Here is a 23,814-nt window from a genome sequence, read left to right as displayed (position 1 = left end):
CCCTCTCAAATCAATTCTACGTTTTTGTTTTTTTGATACTTTAATCTGAAGTACGTGTATTTGTTTAAAATTTCAACTTCATAATAAATCACATCAAACAAAAGACATGCATCTCCAAACGGCGATCATGCCCAACATGTCCATCCAATGAAATTTCCTACGAGAGAGAGAGAGAGAGAGAGAGAGAGAGAGAGAGAGAGAGAGAGAGAGAGAGATTTTGTTTTGATTGAATATCAGTCAGGCACCACTGTCAGTACCAATACGACAAAGCGAATTTGTGTCTAAAGTCTGTCAGCTTTAGATTTTAATGTCAGGCTTTTTTGGACTTTGATTTGTCGTAGAAAAGATTCGAATTGATTATTACTCGAAGCTAGCACCACATCATTAAGCTACCAGCTCATGTAAAGAGCGTCCGTAAGCAACTGAAACAACCAAAACGGCATTGAGTGGACCATCATCGCGGATACCTACGAACGATCACGTTTTTTTACCCACACTGGGTGATGAGTACAAGACCTGATCAGCCGTGGGCATCCGACAATGTGAGCGGACATCCATTGGGGTGATATTTGATTCGTTATTAGTTTGCAAAAAGAGCAGTGGTTCCTATAACAAATATACATCGGGGGAAAATTTATGCTTTTTTCATCAATACGCATCATTCACTTGGTTTGAACACGATTTAATTTATATATGATATAAAGTTGGTTTGAACACAAGTTCTAACATCTTACTAGGTACTAATCAAACTTAAGATATGTTTTGATAGTCATATATACATTATACATAGAACAAAAAGAAAAGAGAAAATATGAAATGCAAAATATAACTACTAGTAAAGTACATTCGAAATTAACAAATATATACATATTTTTCCAAGTTGTTATCAATTTCAGTAGAGCGACAAAAAACACTCTTAGTTTTATGATATAAATTGTAAATACTCCAAAGCACACTGTCTATCTACAATATTCAGATGTGGGTAAACAAAGCAATTTTGTTTGCGCCGAGAACCTTTTTGGAAACAACTTGTTTTTTAAGTCAGAGTCTGTGCAAAGTCGGTATCGATATTGTGTGTGATTTTTTCGTGGGAAATGGGGTATTTCATAATCATTGTCTCGTATGTCATCATGTGAACACTATTGGAAAAAGGTGTGAAATAAAAATTCTTAAGAGGAGTTGTTCAAACAATAAGGATGGCGCTCATTGCAGAAAAATACATAAATCGCGTCAGGAGGTTACTAGGGTAGTTTTTTTCTGTGGTGATCACTACCTCCAAAGTCCGTATGATACAAGAAAGAGTGCATTTCAATGTTTAGTTTTGCATCTCTTTTTTTCGGATATCTCTTTTTATCCATGTAAAGTGAGTCAATAACATAACTTATGGTTATTGTCAATTAGAACGTTACATAAAAAGAACAGCCAATTTTTCCCTAAATGGAAAGGTATGAAGGTCACGTGATTCTATTTTGGTACTAGCTGTATAAAAACGTTTAGAATTGTTAAAAAATGAAAGTATATATAACCAGTGGATGTAAATATTGTAACATAACCGACAACTCCTTGAGTGACCAATGTCAAAACCCCAGTTCTTAGTCCGTTTGGTATTCCTAGTAATGACTATTGCATTCGATGACACAGTGTCAAAGGCGTTTTCTCGTATTCATCCATTTTTGTCTTCAGAATTTGACTTCACTTCATCAAAACGTGCTCTTAGTTCATATTAAATCTAATTAAATCGTATATACCATTGAGCACGGTATTGTCTTTTAAATATCAACTGGGCTGACTACTTTGCTCTGCCTTTATTAGCTTATTTATAGTTATTTAAAACTTAACCTTATTCAGACACTTCAAAAAATGGTGTTTCTCACCAGAACCGGGTTTAAAATTCTGTTCAGAGCATTTTATTTTCTTGCAAATGAAAATTTTCTTCCTGGTACATCTAAAAACTATCAATCGTTGACCTATTTGTCATTCAATCAATTAACTAAAGGATGGTTTTGAAAATTGTAAGATATTGGTTACACCAAGAATGCATCTGTTGTGCACTCTTAACTAAGTAAAAGGATTATTTTCTGTTGCTGCTTTCGTTTTTCAACAAAACCTTATATATACATATCATTTATACAAGGGGCGTTCAATAAATAATGCCACTTATCAAATTCTATAAATTACAGGGTTCAACTGACCTTTGAATTTCTTTTCACGCATGATTTGGTTTACATTCTATTTATGGCCGTTTATCTGACCACGTTTCAACATCGAATACTCCTTTGAGGAGCTGTTATATAATTACTACTCGAGATACAGTATGAAAATATAATTGGTAAGTCATCATCCAATAAGGCTGAAATTAGAAGCTACATATAAAAGCATGTGTTAGGCTATGTAAAGACTCGAAAGAAATTTTCAAAGAACTGTGTAATGTGTATGGAAACAAGAGTATGTCATTGAGACAAGTTTACAGATGTTTCAGCAAATTAAAAAATGGCCAAACAGACCTTAAGGATAAGGAACGCCCAGGAGCCCCTCGTTATAGGGCTTCAACGGACGCAATAATTGCAAAAATAAGCAATATTATTACTAATAATGGTCGATTAGCCTTTAAACAAATGGAAACTAAGTAGGCATTTCATCGGGGACAGTATTTATACTTTTAAAGAAACACCTTGGCCTCCGAAAGGTTAGTGCATGATGGATACCCCGTCTATTGACAGAAAAACAAAAACTATTGCGGGTTGAAATGTGTAAAAAACTACTTAAATCTACAAAAATTGTAATGAACGACGTTTATCGGAAATTGTTACAGGTGATGAAACATGGATACATTATTTTGAACCTCGGAGGAAAATCAATAACAGGATGTGGTTGACTAAAAAAGGCAAATGCCATGTTATAGCAAAACGATACAAAGTACAAAGAAAGTATTATACGTAATTTTCTTGAATATAGTGAAGGTCCTGTAGTTCAAGTTGCTATTCCAAAAGGCCGATCAATCACCGGCCATGTATACAAAAGTTATGTGCTAAAAAGGTTAAGGAAGAGCCGAAGTCTGGAATTCGCCACATTCGACCTCTTAAATACCAGATTGTCAGATCATTTTTTGGAAGAAAAAAATGTTCATGTTTTGACCCATCCTCCCTATTAACCCGACTTGTCTCCCTGAGATTTTGTTCTTTTTCCTAAATTGAAAAAAAAAAAACACTTGTCAGGAAAAAGATATGTTTGGGCTCTGCCATTTATCAGTTCATTAATACAATTTCCAAAAAGATCATATAAATGCATTCAAAGCTTAGATAAATGGGTTAAAATTACATGTATGTGTGTTTGTTAAAGGAGAGTACTAGTATTTTGAAGGCAGCCATTAAAAAAAATAACAAAATATCTAATTGTGCTATTTTTGTAACAGCGATGGCATTATTTATTGAACGCCCAATGTATATTGTTGCATTTTTTTTGTTTATTTGTTTGTTTGCTTTTTTTTTTTAAGTTATATCCAGCAGTATATTTCTTTGGTTATATTTTGTCTTTTTATTATTTGTTGTGTTTATTCATTGAAATTCATGTTAAAACGGTCTTGGCCCCTGTGATTAGATTGTTATTAAGATTGTATGGGGGCTACTACATATGTACACGTTCCATTATTACAGAATTTGAAAACGCGTACATGCACGTGTTACACACTATTTCATGAATCCACTTCTCTTTATGAAGCACATCTACAACTCATGTATCAAGCAAATATTTGAACTTGTTTTTTAAACTCGTTTCGATACACTTTGTTTAAAAAGGGGAAAAACAGTTCTTATTCTTTTAGATACTTGACAATGGTCATGGTGTAAATAGAAAATATATTTTAAGTCATTTTGTCATTTGCGGTAAATATATATCAGCACTAGGAAGTTCCCAGTCCTTGTCTCAGCTCCTCGCAGAAAGAGTTTCGGATTTGGCGAACAAAACATTTATACATGTAGTTTTTCGTCGATAACACATTTCAAAGAACGATGTCGTAAGCGACATTTTTATAACACTACCTTTTGCGTACTTTCAGTTTGATGTATGTGACTTGGTGCTCCACTGCTTGAGAGCACCCCCCCCCCCCCCCAATTTATACTTTTTAAAGTGTACATACTGAGAGGGCAACATTAATCTGTGTCCGATCCATTGTGTAAAAATGAAATAGATAAAAAATTTGCATATCACTGTTATTAGAAATTAAAAAAAAAATGCATTCATCATTTAATTTGGTTTATTAGGTTTATCATTTGATTATTTTTCCAATAATCGTTTGTTTAAATATTTTGATATTTAATTATCCAACTATCGTTCAAATTCTGAAGTCGAACGCTGTGGCTAGTATAAAATTAATTTGTTCCTATCATAACGACGTTATATCATAGTTGTAAAACGGTAAAAAATTTGAAAATTGAACATTTTATGAATGATTTCAAGTTCAAGCAATGACCAGTCAATCAACTTCTGACGGCTCTGTTGATTGGTCAATCACTCTGCAGTGCTGACCCTATTTTCCAAATAAGGAATGCGACAACAACAATAGTCCCGTCTTCAAAACATACTACGCCACAGTAAGTTCGAGGAGAACTCGGGGTCAGGGAACCGTTGGCTTTTTTCCCAGTCACAGTGCCAGAAGAAGACCGTAATAATATCCGAAACATCATCCATGAAAACAGTGATTTAAAAGTACATCGGATAAATTTCTCATGAGGACGAAACGAACGCACAAATGGATGTTTTAGTTTGCAAAAGATGACCATGGTAAAGTATACAGGTTTCCTCCGCGGTGATTGGGAACTTAGTAAAAGTTTTATTTGTAAAGTTTGATGGAATTAAATTGTTTACATTGTTATTTTATGTATAGAAAAGGTGGTTCTACTAATATTTGAGCAGTTTGTGGTGTAGATTTATCCTAAAACGTTTAAATGCAGGGCAAGCGATGGGGATTATTTTTTCAAAATGGCTGCCGAATTTTCCCAATTCGTGTTGTAACGTGCCTGTCAAAATTTATTTCCTAAGTGTTTTACCCCAGAGACAACCCATGTTGACTTGAAAACTTCTTAAAAGTTAACATTAACTTATATTTTCATATGTGCATATGAAAATTTCAATATAATATGTGAAAACGACAGAAACTGTTCTGCAGGCCTCATACATCCACTACAGCATTACACACAGGGGTATGGGCAGTGTGATGTTATGACTGTACATAAAAATGCTGACATGTGTAGAGAAGAATACACTGCGTAGTTACAGCTATCTAGTCCTATTACATGATGTATTAAATAAATTAAACCATCTACTGATGATACACTGTGTGTATTTATTTGATAGAAAACACGTACCAGTTAACCCCATACATATCATGTTTCAAAACTGCTTTGAGAAAATAATGAAATGAACATTGTTGAATATCATTCGTTTGATTTATATTAACTTTCAACAGTCAATAGTGTTGAAGATTTAATATAGAAAGCTGCACATTATCAACACACTCTCCCATTCATATCCACAGGAAAAGGGATCTAGATTTTCAGGAGTTTTATCGTGCACAGGCTCCAAACCTGCCTGCACCTTTATCCCACTGCCCTGTGGGGGTCTCTGTAATTTATCATGAATCTGTATCTGATATTGATAGAAGTGGATGAAGTACATAATAAGAAATCCTCCACTCTTAATCTATCAGTTCCCTCTGCCCCACAATGACTGACCACATCACATGCCCAGGATACTCAATCTGATTTGCATTAACCAGATGTGTAGTAGTAATTTCTTTCGAAGGGAAGTTATGTTTTCTGGTCACATGCTCTGAACCTTTGGGGTTGCTTAGATTTGTCTGCTTCACTTGAAATGATGGAAAATTGAATCAGAAATGTTGTTTAACAGTTACACACTGGTATATTTACTGTCAGTCTATAATTACCTTTGGATTTGGGACTTTTACTCTGACTTGCTTCATCAGGAACACAAGTGTCAATTGTAGTGGTAAAACAGTACTTACTTAGGCCAAGTGGTAACAATGTAGCATGAATTATCAGCTGCTGGGTTTATTTTCCCTTTGATGATCGATTTATCAGTCATAATAGAATTATTTTTGTTCATAACATGAAGATTACACTAGATTTTAAAATAAATTCTTTTACTGGATAAGATATGTTTGTACTATATCACGTGTCTGTGTGTAATGCATATATGTACCATTAAATCTTCAAGGGAAACAGATATTTTGTAAATGTGCATTTCCGGAATCGATTCATTAAACCTGTTTATTAATTAACCATATTACATTAAGCAATGTGACAAGAAACCAATTTGTGTCCTATTAGAACCTAAAATTTTAAGACTGCTGCTTAGAAAATCTTTACTCATTTTATGAGGTTAGGATGCCTCTAATATTCATTAAAACTCCTAAATATATACCGGCCCCGGTATATTAAACAAGTAATGCAAGTCCTAGAAATTTGTTGGTGTATACATAGCAGAGTTGTCTTCAGACTTCTTTTGTTGAATAGTGTAGTAAATACAAGCATATATTTAAAGAGTATTCAAGTATTCAACAGTGTAAAGATATTTACACATAAATTCATTAGAAAATGACATTTGAGAAGAGAACATGCAATATTTGAACAGATTGTTTTCAATGCTCAAAATATCACTGGTTTAAACACTTAAAAGTTTTTTGTAGTTTGAATCTCAGTAAAGGAATTATACATGTAGAAAAGAGAATAAGAATATAATAGTGTTTATGGATGCATTCAAACTTTCTAGAATTTGCTGTAAAGAACAGAGATTCTTCTCAGACATGTTCTGACTATAGCCAAAAATGTATAACCTGTCCACTGTAATACCTCTTGACTACCGGTACTAGTAAATCAAAGTTAAAACCTGCCATTATAATGCTTGGACACATTTTCTGTACATCTTAGACATTGCTATGGAAGTTTGTGGTTTTAATACACCATGCATATTTTTCTCACTTCAGGGTTTAATCAAACAGGACATATTTGTCATTTTTAACAACACAAGATTACCTTCACTCAATCCAACCAGTTGTGTATAGACAAAACATGTCCATGTGATGTGAAATAATGTTGTCATGATACTGGAGTCTATAAGGTTGTACTTTTGTCTTTACAGGATGAGTTCCACCCCTTCATCGAGGCTTTGCTGCCTCATGTGAAGGCTTTCTCCTACACATGGTTTAATCTACAGGCAGCCAAACGCAAATACTACAAAAAGCATGAAAAGCGAATGTCTATGGAGGAAGAGAGGAGAGTCAAAGAAGAATTACAGGTACACATCCACATAAAGCACTGGCTGCTCAGGTGCTGCATGTATTAAACTATCAATCTGAGTCAAGTAAATTACTTTGATCTGCTCAGGTAGATCTGTACACAAGGATCTGATGTAAACATTTTGAAGGTTATGTCTGAATGACCCTTTGGATATGCATTCAGGTTTTTTCATGCAGTCTTTTGCAAGACTTCTGAAATTTGAAATGTTCGATTGCTTTCTTCAACTTGCTGATGTCCAGGAGTTTTCAAGTGGTCACAGTAAAAACAAAAGTGAAAAATTGCTGCAGATCTTGCTCAAAAATAGGCAGTATGGAATGGAAGAACCTTTCCATAGAATCTTATTATATTTCCTGCAGCAAAGTATCTACCATATGTACTGTGTACTGTTCACTTCTTTAAAGTATATGTACCAGATAGAAGCTTTTCCAGCAGTAGTCAATAGATTATTTTAAATGAATATATTCACATTTGAATGTTTCTGTGAAATGACCTTTTCTTTGGTTACTGGTGCATGTACTTCAAATTCTTGTGTAGCAATCTACTCAAGTTCAGCAAAGCAAATGATTTTAATCAGATTGATAAAATTTAGATATTTACTAAGGAATATGATATATAATGAGAAGTAAATCTGCATTGCATTAAAGCAATAAATGACAACTCTAGAAAATATCATTTGTAAAAGAAATTTCTTTTGATTTATTGTCACATATTTATGCATGTCAAATGTTTTGTTTCAGAATGAAAAACCAGAAATCAAACAGAAATGGGCTTCGAGATTGTTGGCGAAATTACGGAAAGATATTACTCAGGAATGTCGTGAGGATTTTGTGCTAAGTGTGACTAACAAAAGACCTCCAATATGTGTGTTAAGCAACCCGGATCAGAAGGGAAAGATGCGTCGTATTGACTGTCTGCGACAGGCAGACAAAGTGTGGCGTTTGGACCTAGTGATGGTGATTCTGTTTAAAGCTATTCCACTTGAAAGTACTGACGGAGAACGTCTGGAGAAATCCTTGGACTGTGTCAATCCATTGTTGTGCGTAAATCCACATCATATAAGTGTTTCTGTGAGAGAACTAGACCTGTACCTTGCAAATTTTATTCACAGTTATGGTAAGTTCAGCTTTAAATCAAAATTGGCTGTAGTGTGAACAGCCATAGAAGTACGGGGTATATGTACTCTTTGCAAATGTTGAAGAAAAGAAATGTGTCCCTCCATTCTTTGATATTTGAATCCAAATACTGACAATTGAGTGCAGGTTAGAGTCTATGTTGACCTGTGGTTTGACTTAACTAACTTGTACATGATATTTTTTCCAGTTCCTGACCCCCGTAATGATTATGTGGACTTGCAACATATGAACAGTGATCAAGATATCAAAGGTAAACTTTACTGTCCTCTGAATAACCTGATTTCCTTGACATTGTCTTGTTTGGAGTTCTTAGAGTCACATGCAGTAAGAACTTAATTGATGCTTATGGTTAGGGACTCGTTATCTTTCGACAAAAGTAACTATAATTGACTGTGTTGTCACTAAGATGACCATAACAAAAGAATGAAAGATGGTTATGTTTTACAGAGGTATGAATGACTATTTCAATTCAGACAAGAGTTACTTTTTGGATAGTCTAGATAATGTAGAAAGTATTTAATACAGATAGGTGTGAATATAAATTGCTTCAAGCATATTTTTACCGCCAAAAAAATGTTGAGAATTATTTTCAGTAACACCAGACAGACACTTTACAACCACTATCCCCTGATAATTTTTCATGCAGAGGTATAAAATAAATTTAAATACTGATTATCATCTTGGAAAGATGATAATCATATACATTTGATAAAACAAGGAAATCATATATGTGAGGTACATTCTAATAGTAGGAAATATATGATTATGATGATAAACCAGTATAAATGCTATTTCATCTCAAATAGAAAAAAAGTATCTTAAAAGGGGAAAATATGATAGTCCCTTTTTTGTCCCTTTCCCACACATATGCACACATTTTAGGTTGGTCTTGGGGGCTTGGGTCCTGGAAGTCTAGAAACTTTAATATCTAATGTATGTGATACCAATATCCAATAAAATTTTGTTGATACCGCATATGTCTCGAAGTCTGAATTATACAAACCCAAGCCATTTTTCCTTTCCCAGTTGTGTCCCAATTTGGGTAATGCTGATAATTCTTGGACATAACTTGTTTTAGGGGAAACATACCCAAACTTAATGTACTATTTTCATAATTTATTGTTTATTGAATCATTTAAAAATTTGAACTTGTATATAAAAAAAAGAAAACAATTGCCAATTAAAGAGCAGTATTATGTTGACCAAAAAAAACAAAACAGCGTAGGTGTTATATTTGTGCACACTGAACTGAACCAAGAACTTTAACATTTGATTATGTAGATTTTTACTTGTTTTAAGTAAAGAAAGGAATTAACATTTCACTCTGTTCAAATATAATAAATGGATAAATACAAGAAAGCAAATGACATGATGAAACATTGTAGAAGGAAGGAAAGACAATACTACAAATGGCATACAATGTAGGGCAATACTAGACAGCATTATAGTAGGGCAATAATAGACAGCACTGAGCACTATAGTAGGGCAATAATAGACAACACTGAGCATTATAGTAGGGCAATACTAAAGAGCATAATGGTATATGAATATATTAGGGCAATACTAGACAGCATAATGATAAAGCAACCAAACACATGGTAATTCAAGAAGCATTACAAAATAGAACAAAATTATATGGTGTAATACATGTACAAAATAGGGGTAATACAGGACAGGGTATTACACAAGGTTAGGCAATAGATAGTGTAACACAAGACGATGTATCTTGGTTGTTTTTATCCTTCACTTTCCTTTCATTGATATGAAAATACTATTTAACATCTATGCAGAAACATTTTGTTGCCTTTCATGCCCATTGGACATGTGCAAACTTAATAGGAAGATTAATTGATAATCATTTCCCTCCTCCATTTTGACACTTTTCAAGTGCATGGTGTGTATCTGAGATAGGTTGTGTACATATGATTATTTGACTTTTACATTTAAAACTTATCAGTAATGAACAATAAAAAGTTTATCTTCTCTTTTCAAATGAGTTAGACATGTATTAAATCTAAAATACTTTCCCAGATCTAGTATTTGGTGCTGTTACTTTTAATACATTTAATCAGAATGCATAAAAAATGTGTTTTTTTTTCACTTTTAATTTTATTGTATTACCACTGTCTTTATCGATTACTAATGCTTTTCCTAAGTTTTACAGCTTCTGACCCCCCCCCCCCCCCCCCCTTTACTGTCACAGCAGTGTGGTGGTAAAGTAATTATGGTAAACTAATTATCAAACTAATCTACATCAAAAGTTTCTTTATTAAAACTATTACATAAATCTAAACGACCTCATACCACTGGTCAAGCCTCTCATCTCTCACAAAAGCTAAGGAAAGGATTGGCCTTGGTAATCTTTGCAGTTTTAAAGTCTCACAACAATGACTGCTTAGTTTTAAATCTTAATCAGGAATTAATGTTTTAAAATTTGAACAAACGAAGGAGAGAAATACATGTCAAGGGTATAATACTGTGCATTCAGTAATTCTATCAGCAGATAAAGTATAGGATCATTTAATTAACAGAACGAATACCGAGTGGCTATATCTACCCACTGTCTGACTGAAGAAGGGTAGTCACAATTGATCATTGTTTTATGCAGCGATTGTTTCGCCAAGTCGCCTTATTTTTTTTTTCCATAAAGAATTTTAGACAAAGAACATTTTGCTTGTAAACATACATGGATACACTATATATTACACTCATATTTTGAAAAGTTTATAGAAAATCATCAACCTTTTGTTAATTCTGGCCTCTTGGGAAATTTAAGATGAATAATGTTATGTATTAATGGGTTGAGAATTACTTGTATGCATTAAATGCAGGTAAAATTGACTCTAAGGTAGTAAAATGAGTTTGTTTATGCTTTATATAGTTATTTGAATATATTGAAGATGTATTTCTAGATTAGACAGATTGTGTATGGTTGGTGTTGTATTAAGTTGATTGAGTGAATGGACTCTTAAAGTAATGTCAAGTATGAATTGCTTATAGACACGTTGGTAGATGTAAATACTTCCTGAAATTCATACCTGAAATTAAAACTTCTTATCACTAGGTATAAAAAGTATATAAATGTAGACATCTAATGAGTCTATGTATTACCTGTGTGTGACTCGGTTACCTGTATTTCTTTATTATATGTGAACTACATAATGTATGTGTTGTCTACTGGTATATGCTCATTTACACAAGGGTAACATCTCTGTATACATGCAGAGGCAATCTTCAAAAGAATGCTGAGAAATGCACAGGGTCAGAGTAATATTTCCCTCGAAGGTGTATTGGAGTGTATGTGTGTTATATGTAGACCGGGGTTACAGCTGACATTGACATGGTTGGAGGCAGGATGTGTACACATGTAAAACATGTGTCAGGTTTCTCCCAAAAGTATAAATATATCAATTGTTGGGAAGGAGCTGATAAGAAAAAAAATCTGCTGATCAAGTACAAAAAGAGCAAGCACACATAGCACCAAGCATCAGCACAGAAAGCACTGATCAATGCTCAGAGATGTTCACATGTGCAGACTGTCTGCATACATACCGCAATCAATAATTGACAGAAAGAAAATGTGTTAATAACTGCTAGATAAACTAGGGTGCAAGCAATCATGAATGGCCATTAATGCTGAGGGCTGGCTCATTCATTCACCAGTACTCTTTCTTGGTCAGGGAAGGAGTCGAACCTTTGTGTTTGAAAGGGTGGGGTTTTATTCTTACATTATTTGAATGCAATTTATGACACAATGAATACAAACGATTATTTTCTCCAGATATTAAAATTTGAATTTCATACAATTATGTGGAGGTGTAATAATTGATTTGTTGTAATCTTTAGGATTTTAAATATACATGTACCATATAAGATAAAGCCAAAATGGTTTTCAAAAAGGCATGCAACATTTTAGATTCTTGTCATTATAGAGAAAGAAAAAGAATCAGTCATACTGTTGATCAGAATTGAGAAAAATTTGCTGAAAGACAGATGCTAAAATAGCTCCTACCCAACCCTGCCCAAACATTTTGAATAATTTTGATTTCAAGAGGGTTTTCTATCACTAATGCATGGTTTTTTTTACACCTATTTAGTGCCTGGAAATATTCATTCTGGTGTTTCTGGAAATGACAGTATCATGGCAACTGGAGTGTTTTCGGCTCGAGAATTACTGAGGGTCACACGGCGTAAGTTTAAACTTGGTTCTCTGTCAGAACAACATAAACAACAAACCATCACCCAATGACTAAACTTAAAGCCATTTTCAACATGTATATATACAGATGTTAACAGTGTAATTATTCATATACTGGTTAAGAAACATAATATACTGAAGCTACATGTATTGATTTTTAATTTTGGCAGCTTCAATAATGATGCCACCTAATGGAACACACCCCATGCTACCTCCACAAAAACAGATGGATAGTCCAGGAAGCTACTACAACTACAGTCCCCACCCACAGGATCAGTCCATGGGCTCCGGGATGCACCCTGGGATGTCCAATGGCCAGTCAGCCCTGAGCCCCTCGGGCCACCCCCACAAACGTTTGAAACGCAATACCATCAGCTCGATCTCATCTGCAGACGAAGACGCAGAAAGTGTGGGGGATGAAAATGAAAGTATGAGCAGCTATTACGGGAAATCCTCCTCCACACTGAACAGTAGTGGGTCGTCCGGATGGCAGGAAGGGAGCCATATGGCTGATCCAGGTAATGTTTGTGGATTGGAAGATGGTTATAGGAGCAAGTCATTATTATAATTTTATTCCTATACACTGTATGATTGTAAATGGAAGCATTCTGTGATATTACTAAATTGACAATTTTCAAGTCATAATGGAGGAGGTAATTACCGGTACTAGGTTTTTTTATAAACAGAAATTGCATAAGAACTATATTTGGTACATCGTTATAGAAAACCTTGAGATCTTTTTTTTATTATAAGAAAATTTAAATACCCAAACAGAGGAAGTATTTGATTCTATATACCATAAATATTGGTAATATCACAGGATTAATTGAAGTTTACACTGGCTTGAGTAGAGGCTGAGTTGATATATAGTTTGTAATAGATCGTTTGGTCACTACAGCACAGAGTGTGAGATATCTTGTGTTTTTGATTACATACACTTACATACACACATATATAGGTGACTCTCAGAACCCTGTCCAAAATCTCCCAAGTTTACTAAAAAGAAATTTCAAATTAAGACTTATTTTCATTAGAATGATGTAATTGAATTCATTTTTGTGTACTGTAAAATAATATTCATATTTGATCAGCATCTTATTCTCATTAGAATGGTGTAATTGAATTCATTTTTGTGTACTGTAAAATAATATTCATTTTGATCAGCATCTGATGGGAAAGAAAAAACTAGCACATGCTACTCATCACATGTAGCAACATCTGTGAAATAAAATTCATACGTAGTACAATGTATTCAGTAGCTAAAATCTTGAGATGTGATGATGGTTTATAAAACAACAGTATCAAACAATAAAAGTTACTCTGATTGTTTGTCATTTAACACACACATTTAAGTACAACAATCACGTTCAGGGCTTTTATGTGTAAATCTTCATGGAAATTCATTTGTAATTCATTGTTTGGATGATAACTAAAATGGAAAAAGTCTTTTTAGTAGTTTTTTGTCATTTGAGTTTGTACTTGTCACAAATGGATATGTCTAACTGCATGATGTTTCACTTGAAAAATCCTACAGTATTTATCTCTGCCACGGTCCAAGTATTGGGACATACGTGTCTCAACAACTTGTTGTAACTTTGAGGTATCAAATAAAAAAAATGAAATTTGAACATTGGGACTGAAATTTTCCTTTCAGATGTTAGGAGCTGTGTAAAATTGAGGGTGAATTTATCTATGCTTGTAAAATAAAAAATAGTCTAGGGATCACTTTCAAGGACTGGAAAATTTTGTTGAGTGAAAAAAAATCACTCATGTATCCCAATGAGAGTCACCTGTGGCTTCACATACTAAGATTCTGATTGAAATGTCAAAATTTATTAAAAGTAGTGAATGAATTTAAAGACTTCAGACATACCAATCCTTACATGTACTTTCATCAGTATTAATAGTATTAAAGTGACTATTAAGCATGGTTTTAATTTTATGATGCATGTATATTTTGTGCAGTCGTAAAAACAAGCATAAATTATAATTAAAGATAGTGCAAATATTTATCAGCAAGTAGTATTTATAGATATTTTTTCTGTTTTGTTGAATGACTAGTATATGTTTTGATTTCTTCAAAAATGTACCTTGTAATCAATCACAGTTTTCTCTTAACACTAATATTTGCAAACTGTTAACTTCATTAAATTCATTTTTCACAGCCATGCATCATTTCCATTTTTATATTCAAATTAACTGGTAATTTATTGTGAAAAGGTGCACCTTGACATGAACAATACCTGTGCTGGGGGTGATTCACTGCCCCCTGTGGCCTAAAATAAAAAATCAGAAACATCATGGGTGTTGCTGTTCTTCTGAGTTTTGTTGTGTGTTATATCATTTATATTTAGGTGTAGCATCTAGGCCAGCCATGCATTCATCAACTCTTGTCATCCTCGCTAATAAACCAAAGATTAACGAAGCTAACAGCGGCTTTACGCCCGTAACCTCCGGCAACACACTCATCTTGCAGCATGTGCCCCCTAGCAGCACCCCTCCACGAGACGCCCCCACTCCGGGCGAGATGCAGGCCAGGCCCCCCTCCCGGTCCACACCCCCTCTTAGTGCTAGTGCAGGTATTCATCTAGTACATCTTTGATAAAGGATTTTTTCTCTCTACTCTCTGTTACGTTGTTGGAAAACCAAGATTTTTTTGATACATCAATCAATCAGTTTTGTCTCTTTCATACGATATTTTTCATCTTTCATTTCATGTGTCATTTCTTTATATGTATACTCAATTCATTGTAAGCTTTTGAAATATTCTTTTTCAGCTATTTGAAAAAAATTTATTATAATGAAAAGTATACACTCAATAGATAATTTCATAACAAATGAAATTTAACTGTCCATATACGAGTATTACACAGCCTATATGAGCAGTTGTTTTAAACATGCTTTCTTTTTGATTACCAAATGAATTGTCAAGGTCAAAAATTTCTTTTTTTAATTAAAATACAAGGTCTCATCACTGGTATATTGTTGTGAATTCAAAATTTGTTTACCCTGGTTTAGACAAAAAGTTGTGTGATATAAAGATGCTGTGTGTGGGTTGTGATGTGTAGTGCATGGTCCAGGGTACGTGTTTGCCTCTGCATGTGTCGGTGTTGTGAAGCCTGTATGTTATTTCTCCTGCTGTATTTTCAGGGCTCCAACAGCCCCTGGTATTGCCCTCGGGGGCAGCCCCGGGCCCCAGTCACCATGCTATGAAGTATCAGGAGCATCCCGGAGGGGACACCTTTTCAGATTTCGTTTCTTTGGTCTGCCAAGAGGCACAAAACTCTCACAGTCAGGTAGGACATACCATATACATGTATAACCAATAATAACTGAGTTATAATGGTGAAAAATGTCCATTCTTGAAGGATTAGACATGAAAGTTATGTTGATTTTAAGAAATTCTCTTTTTGGAAAAAGAAACTCAAAGGTTTCATTACTGGAGTTTTGTCATTTCTGTATGCAAAGGTTGTTTGTATTCTTCATTCCTACCTTTTTTGTGTCAGAGGAATTTTACCATTGAAATTCTATTTATAGGCAAGTTCCACCACCCCTCCAATGAAAAGTCCCACCAAACTGCCGCACTTCTTCTCCCCTGGGATGTTGCCCCCTCCTCCACCTCCACCACCCACGGTGGCACGTCCCGTGGCAATTTTACGGACATCTGATGGACAAACGGTCATCAGCAGTGGAAGCCCTGTCATGACAACTAACTCTTGTAAGTTACTATAGTATCAAACTTGAAGGTCTCTTTCACATTCAACTCAGAATTAAGTGTGATATGATCCGGTTCAATATCTCTTTATTCTGCAACTCATCTCAACCACTTAATTATAAGGAAAACAAATTTTCAATGAAAGATGAAAATAAAATAATTAAGAAACAGTGTTATGTCATGTATTTTAGTTTGTTGGTTGTTTATTTATATATATGTTTGAAGTGTAGTAGTGTATTACCAATTGACAGCTTCTAACAGTATGGGGGTGAGTAGCTCCCCTGGTACTCCCCCTATCAACCGGACCATCATGAGCAGTCCGTTTTCGGTTCTGACTAGGCCAGAGCATGCTTTTCCTCACATACACCCACAAGCACATCAGGTAAGTCCAGTAGTGTTAAAATTAATTAATCAAGTCTTGGAAATATGGAATAAATCCTTTAAAAAGATTAAGGTATCTCTATGCATCAAAATTTCAATTTTTTTAAAATACTGTGTCACAAGATAGTGATTTAAATGTTTTGTTATATTGTTTGTATCAATTTGTATGGTTGTATATTGTCATAACTCAGTGGTTAAAGTATATCAGAATGGTGACCTGCAAATCATTTAAGTATGATTTATGAGATAGCGTTTATGAAGATGACTCAGTTTCACATCAGGGGTTATCAAGGTCATAATGTACTTTCCTGTAATCAACACACAGCTATTTTAAAAAAAAAATAAGTGAGTCACAATATGGAGATGTCCTGTATGAAAAATTAGATACAGACTAAAACTTTCATCAGTCATAACAAATTATGAACTCAGAGATCTCATGAAAAGGAACAAGCTTAATTTACAATTACTTTATTGATTTCTCTTTTTAAAAAGTACACATTGCTTTGTGAACATATATAATAAAAAAGATGATTTATCATTTTACAAAGCTATTACTGTATGATCTTGTTTTGTACTGGTACATTATGACTGCATTTCTAACAATTAACCTATTGAAATTGAAATATTCATTATTTCATTGATCTAGATACTTCATCATTTGATGATGTGGCCTTTAATATGGTTGATTATCACAGATATATTTTATTCAATATATTTATTTAAAATTAGTATATTCTTTTTTATGAAGGTTTTTACTTACCCCAGCCTGAGCCCTGTTAATGCGATTAGTGGGGTCATTAGCCCCACCACACTCAGTCTGATCGCTTCCCCTGTAGCCACTCCCCGGTCAACCCCGAGATCCACTCCTATCCCACGCTGGACCACTCCTTTTATTCCCCTGGACGAGGGCATGGGGATGGATTATAATATGCTGGCGAGTTTCATGCATGGAGTCAACAGTGACGAACCATTGTTAAATGAAGGTATGATACAAATAGAAAAATCATTCTTAAGCTCATTTGAATATTTTTCAAACTGTAGAAATAAAGGAAGATGAAGACCATTATGGCAGTGAATTTTTAAGAACTGATGCTTCACAATATTTGCTTAAGTATAAAACCATCCATTTTTTTTTAATGTGTTTTTTACAAACTTTTAATCATACAATGTTTGCTTACATTGCAGATCGTTTCTTTGCACACAATAATGAGGCAATTGAAAGTTCAAATAACTCCAACAATGGTCAACATACGGGTACATCAAGTGGGAATGGAGGAGGGTCGTCCCACAGTTCTCACCCCCCAGGGACACCTCAAGCCCCCAGCAGCTCCAAACCTCACACCCCTTCTCAACAGCAAACTTGATGTAGACAGGACACCACAGAATGATCAGAAGTGACCTTTGAACTTGCAGAAAACATGTTGCAGGCTGTGATATTTTTAAGGAGTTGATTTTTTTTGTTGTTAATAGATCTGATTTGATTTTTTCCTCTTTTTAAGCTAGTCATGTAAATCAGACATCTTGTGAATTGTCTTTTTTTAATGTTAAAAAAATGGAAAAAGTACTAATTAGAGGGAGATGTTAATTATGTTATGTTTTAGAACAAAAAATAATTAATATTTTCCAAGGTTGTTGTACATCCTTTGTGAACAACTCCTCTTGCCAAATGTGCCAATTTTGGGACTCCGAAGTGTGTCCGTGTTTTTCTGATCATTTTGTGGCCCGGTAAAGTGCTCTGAAATCGGCTGTGATAGCATTATTATGTACTTGTATCTGTGTCATGTGTCCACAAAGTCTCTTGTCTAAGACATTACAAATTAATCTTGCATTCTATTTCTGCTAGCTCACCTTTGAAAAGGTATGTGTAGGGAAAATTTAAAACTGACTTTTTTTTATCCCCAAACATTCCAAGAATGTGTTTGTTTCTACCTGACTTTTCTGTGGACATGGCTCTCTGCAGTCTGAAGTGATATTAATTTGTCATTTCTTGGATCAGGTCTTCATTGCAAAATCTGTGTTTTTTTGAAAATATGCATGAAATTTGAAAAAAAAAATTTAACAGGGTGTGTAAAATCTTATAATCAGGTGTGTGTTGATTTATTTGAATATAACATGTCTTGTAGTCAGCATTGAGATTGTTTTGACAGCTTTAGTTTGTATTCCCTTACTATGCTAAGTATTACTTGTGTATTAATTGTAATGGGTGATATTAGATGCACGGAGCCAAATACATTGTACTTTGATTAGAAAGCTTGTCATGTACTAATATAACGGTACAGTAGGTTTATAGAGGAAAAATCATCGATTCTATGCAAAAAAAAAATGCATTGATATGTCAGTAGATGTAAGTTTGTACCAATTCAAAGTGTCTTTGTAGCCCCACCCATTTTTGACTACTTAAACTTTCATTCTTGTGCTAGTAATATATTACATGTCTTGTGCACATAAACTAGTCACACCTAACTTTGCAAGACATTTTGCAAGGTTGCATCTCATGAATGAACTGGAAAAATCTAATATGCAAAGTTTATCCCATAAATCATTGATAAATTCCATGCACTTGAAATTTCACCATTTTTGCAGTATTCAATTTCTTGCCTTTATTAAAAGAGGTTCCTTTTGAAAGGAAAGTAAAATGAACGATTAAAAAAGGAGATGATACAGGGGTCTTTTAAGACCTCAGATCATGTTTATTATTGTTAAGAATTGTATTTTATAATGTATGATAAAAGTTTTCTTGTGATTTGGAAAGTTGTTTGTTTGATGTTAAATATTACATATTCAACATATCATTTGTTGGCTGAGCAGTTCAATTATATCTATCTATTATATAATTGTAAATCATTCAAAAGTATATTCATACAGTTGCTGTCAAAATTGTAAGCAGATGAAAGGAAAGTGGTCCTATGTTAAAGTAGTCTTCGTCAATATGTGCAGTGTCATGCAGAAAAATTTTCTTCACCGAAGAAAAAAAATGTTATCTACAAATTGTTTTAGGAAAGAATAATATCAGCAAAAAGTAGAAATAAGTTATATTCTGTAATCATTTGTTGAGTATTTAAGTGGTAACTTCTTGAGCTTGTATACAACAAGTTTGTGTTTATGTTGTGAACGATACGATGACTACCTCGTAATTTAATTGTGATAACGGAGCGATTTCCATCCAGTTTATGCAAATGTTGGTCCTCTTTATGTTGATGTGGTCTTCATAGCCTTCTTTATTAGTGTTTGTTATTAGAAATGAATGTTCTAATGTTTCTTTCACTGTAATTTTATATATTTCGAAATGCACACAAGAAACGAAAGAAATTCAATGTAGTAATAAATCAAAACTATTTTTAAAATGTTAAAGAAATGAAAACAATTTTGAGGCATTTCAGTTGAATTTATCTTGAAGTCCTTTAAATCAAATTAACCAAAAGGCCAACATTATGTCTGTATGAAGTAAAATGTTGAATGAAGTAGCTATGCTTAATCTGGCATTGTCAGAATACATCATTTCTGTGTGTCATATTTCATCTTTTGTCATCAAACTCTTTGTATTTTCCCAAATATCACCAATCTATGCAGCTATGTTCTTCCCTTTTTAGATTTTTATTTCATTGCAAAGCCTCGTGTCTTTTTTGTTTATTGGGAAGGGGGGCTTTTGTGAATTGTGGATAATAGGCCTTTTAGTTAACTAGACGTCATGCTAAACAACAGTTAAAGATGGGTATTATTAATGACTCTACTCACAAAGTCATTGTTGGTAACACTTATTATTTTTAAGGAAGTTGAAATTTGTTAAAGTTCTTGTATTTGAATCTATAATCAAATTTGGAAGAAAAAAAAGGTAGTAATGTTGTAATAGGAATAGAAGTATGGTAGCTTTGTAAAATACTCAATTACTTTGTACATAGAAATCACTGAAATGGCCATATTTGTTTGTATTTCATATGTAACCCTTATTTATTGATTTATTATATACAATATAGCCACATCCATTTGAATGAAATCCATTTAATATTCATAATAGATTGAATGTGTTTGTTTTTAACTTATTCCAATATCCTTTCCTTTGTGTCTTTTAAGTTGGTGAATTAGCTTTACAAATCATGACTTTTTCCACTTTTTAAAAAAAATATTGTTCATTTTAGTAACCAAGCTCGCATTGCTGAAGAAAATTTGATTAAAAAGACAAAAAGCCACATGTCCATATATGTATTTTGTGATTTGTACCCAAAATTGCAAATACAGTTACAACAATTCACAGAGAGTTATTCAGACTTTGATTGCTACTGGATGGAATCTATGGGAAATCTTAATTTCTGAATTATGAGTGACCAAATTGTTGGAAAAATATATGCATGTGTAATTTTTTATTGTAGGTGTATGTACGTTGTTTGCTATCTGTAGAGGCACTGTACATAATTTGTTTTTAAAAAACCCACAAAACAAGTAGATTATTTATTTATTATATGAAAGTGAGAAAGTTTTAACCAGTTTTACGACGGGTGTGCCTAAATTTGGAAAAATGAATTGATTATCATTATCTTAGCTGATAGGAAGTGTGTTGGAGAAATAACAATGATCTGTGATGAAGATATTCTTTCAGAAGTAGAAGTTATTATTTATACAATTTTGACATGTTTTTTTTTCTTTTGTGTAAAATGGTATGAAAATTGTATCACGTTTTTATCATGTCAACAAAAAAAAAATACACATATGTATTTAATTGGTTGTTATTATTAATTCTAGATTTCACTGTATGTTATCATATCTAATATGCAAACACCCCATAGCCAGAGTCAATCCAGTGGAGTAGTGAGCATGGTTTGAGAAGAGACCTTGGTTTTAGCAACATTGTAGAAAACAGTGCTTTTTAGTTACATGTTTATATTACCACTGTTGAACTCAAATATGTTTGACAAGTATTTTTATCGACTTTATTAACAAATGTTTTGTTTTTATGTTTTTTAAAGTTGATAGTTACTTTGTTATGGCTGTTTTATTTATTTTTTTCGTTAATACTTGCTGATTTGAGCAAGGAACGGGACATATCTGGCTATGGTGAAATCCAGTGTGGGGTCAGCTTTTCGTTTGAAGATGGATGAACAAAACGTCACCATCTTTATCACAAGTTTGAATAAAAATCTGATGTCAATATTGATTTGTTATCCATGAGGAATTTGGTTCGTGGATGAAGATTTTTTTGGTCATGAATACCATATTATGACACATTTCTTAATGCAGTTGATAAAAAAGAGGTCTTAATTGTACCATCGAATGGTAGTTATAAGTTATAGTTATAAAGATTTGGACTGATAAAAAGTACGTTATTGTGACCTAGTTTTGTTAAAAACATTTTTTTAGGTAAGGTGGTATGGGACACCTGTCAATATTGAGGTGGAATAACACATTGTCATAAAATGGGTGACCTTGGATCGAAACTACATTTTGTTTTATTAAAAGGATTTTATTGACGGCAATACATAACTTACCTGAAAGCCGAGTGGGTAAAGTGTCGGGCTTGTGATCCATACATATCGAGTTTGAATTCCGTAGGGGCTTTTGTTGTTACTTACAGCAATTATTTTTTTCAGATATTCATTTTTTATCCCCAATTTGCAAATTTTTCACTTATTTGACATGTATAGTTTATTTATCATAATGTGGTAGAGTCAGGTATATGGCATTTCTACTAGCTCTGGCTTGTGGGTTAACCCTTTCTATTTCGATCGGTAGAGTGCTGAACTGGCGTGCCAGAGGACCTGGGTTCAAACCCCAGCAGAGGCAAAAAGTGTCTCTGTTACATTTGGCGCCCACGTTGGGACCTGGGTATTCTCTAGCGGGTGAGAGAGATTGTCTCTAGTACTTTGCCCCACAGGCTTTGGCACTTTGGAAGAGTCAAGGACGACTCTCTCTTCGGAGGGGGACAATGTGGTAGAGTCAGGTATATGGCATTCCTACTAGCTCTGGCTAGTGGGTTAACCCTTTAGCTCGATTGGTAGAGTGCTGGACTGGCACGGACTGGCGTGCCAGAGGACCTGGGTTCAAACCCCAGCAGAGGCATAAAGTGTCTCTGTTACAATTATATCTTTCATAATCAAATAATTTGCGGTTAATTTGAGTGACTTTTCCGGGTGTGTTATTCCACCTTAACATGAATAAAAGTACATACCGGTAATCAAAATGTTCTCACTGTTTAAGAATTTTCAAAGTTCACAATATTTGACAAAAAATATGTTTTAAATATATTTGGAAAGGTAAAATTACAGCAGTATCAGTTGGGTTCTTACACATGACTTACAGATTCATTGTTTACGCTCTAACCCTTTGCACTATGCTCTTAGATAATTATTTTGGTGAGATAAAATTATCGGTATATATGACTTTATTATGTATTTTGATAGAAAGTATGTCACAAGTATGAAGATGTTCTATACCACCTTAATATTTTACTGAATAATTACTATAGAATAGTACCGGGTATATATATACATCACTGTGACCTTCTTTGAATTGGAACTGATTCTTGATGTCTAAAATGAATCAATTGTTATGGTTTGTTGATTCTGAAAGTTGCAGTATAGAAAGGTTTCCACAGAACTTTGAAGGTAGGTCTTTGTGGCCTATACTTTATCATTGTCACAAATACAAGGCTGCAAAATCCATTAATTGACAGGACTTGATGATTCTAAGACATAAAATACCAGGTATATTTTGTTAAAAATCTAATGAAAGTAGATCATTGCGACCTACTTTTTCCATTGCCTGACCTTGAGATGTATCAACTGCCTAAGTTTAATCCTAAGCTTTATCTTGCCAAAGATATGCACATCATCAATGTCTGAACCCACGGGTTTTCTATCTGTTACACTGCTTTCAAGCTGAAAGCAGTGTAACATATAGAAAACCCGTGGGTTCTAACGATGGCACATCTAAAAAAATTGTGATCTGAAAAATAAAAGCTGGTAACAATGACTTACTTATATGTCAGCATACCAAGTATCGACGGACAAAGTTTGATTAATATAGGCAGAGAATTTTAAAAGCTGCAAAAATTAAAAATTAAATCAGTGTGACCTTCATTTG

The 23,814-nt window shown here is 33.8% G+C and overlaps 1 protein-coding gene across 5 annotated transcripts in view; it reads left to right on the top strand.

The window, feature by feature from the left end:
- The window catches only part of LOC128167802 (nuclear factor 1 A-type-like), a 33,132-nt gene extending 11,249 nt beyond the window's left edge, over positions 1 to 21,883 (top strand). Inside the window, exons 1-12 of one of the 5 annotated variants that reach the window (XM_052833717.1) lie at positions 4,493 to 4,779; positions 7,156 to 7,311; positions 8,051 to 8,426; positions 8,634 to 8,696; positions 12,544 to 12,636; positions 12,815 to 13,162; positions 14,999 to 15,223; positions 15,795 to 15,940; positions 16,182 to 16,362; positions 16,593 to 16,741; positions 17,489 to 17,723; positions 17,926 to 21,883. In XM_052833717.1, the coding sequence (XP_052689677.1) occupies positions 4,771 to 4,779; positions 7,156 to 7,311; positions 8,051 to 8,426; positions 8,634 to 8,696; positions 12,544 to 12,636; positions 12,815 to 13,162; positions 14,999 to 15,223; positions 15,795 to 15,940; positions 16,182 to 16,362; positions 16,593 to 16,741; positions 17,489 to 17,723; positions 17,926 to 18,104 (2,160 nt within the window). In that variant the 5' untranslated portion in view covers positions 4,493 to 4,770 and the 3' untranslated portion in view covers positions 18,105 to 21,883. Of the gene's footprint in view, positions 1 to 4,492; positions 4,780 to 7,155; positions 7,312 to 8,050; positions 8,427 to 8,633; positions 8,697 to 12,543; positions 12,637 to 12,814; positions 13,163 to 14,998; positions 15,224 to 15,794; positions 15,941 to 16,181; positions 16,363 to 16,592; positions 16,742 to 17,488; positions 17,724 to 17,925 lie in introns of those variants that run through there. The other 4 variants (XM_052833719.1, XM_052833715.1, XM_052833716.1 and 1 more) reach the window with 4 other exon arrangements.
- The last annotated feature ends 1,931 nt before the right edge of the window (positions 21,884 to 23,814 follow it).

This window comes from Crassostrea angulata, chromosome 10 (genome assembly GCF_025612915.1).
Source record: "Crassostrea angulata isolate pt1a10 chromosome 10, ASM2561291v2, whole genome shotgun sequence".
NCBI classification, from domain to species: Eukaryota; Metazoa; Mollusca; class Bivalvia; order Ostreida; family Ostreidae; genus Magallana; species Magallana angulata.
Note: the sequence above shows the minus strand (reverse complement) of the source record. Positions and strands in the feature narration are given on the sequence as shown.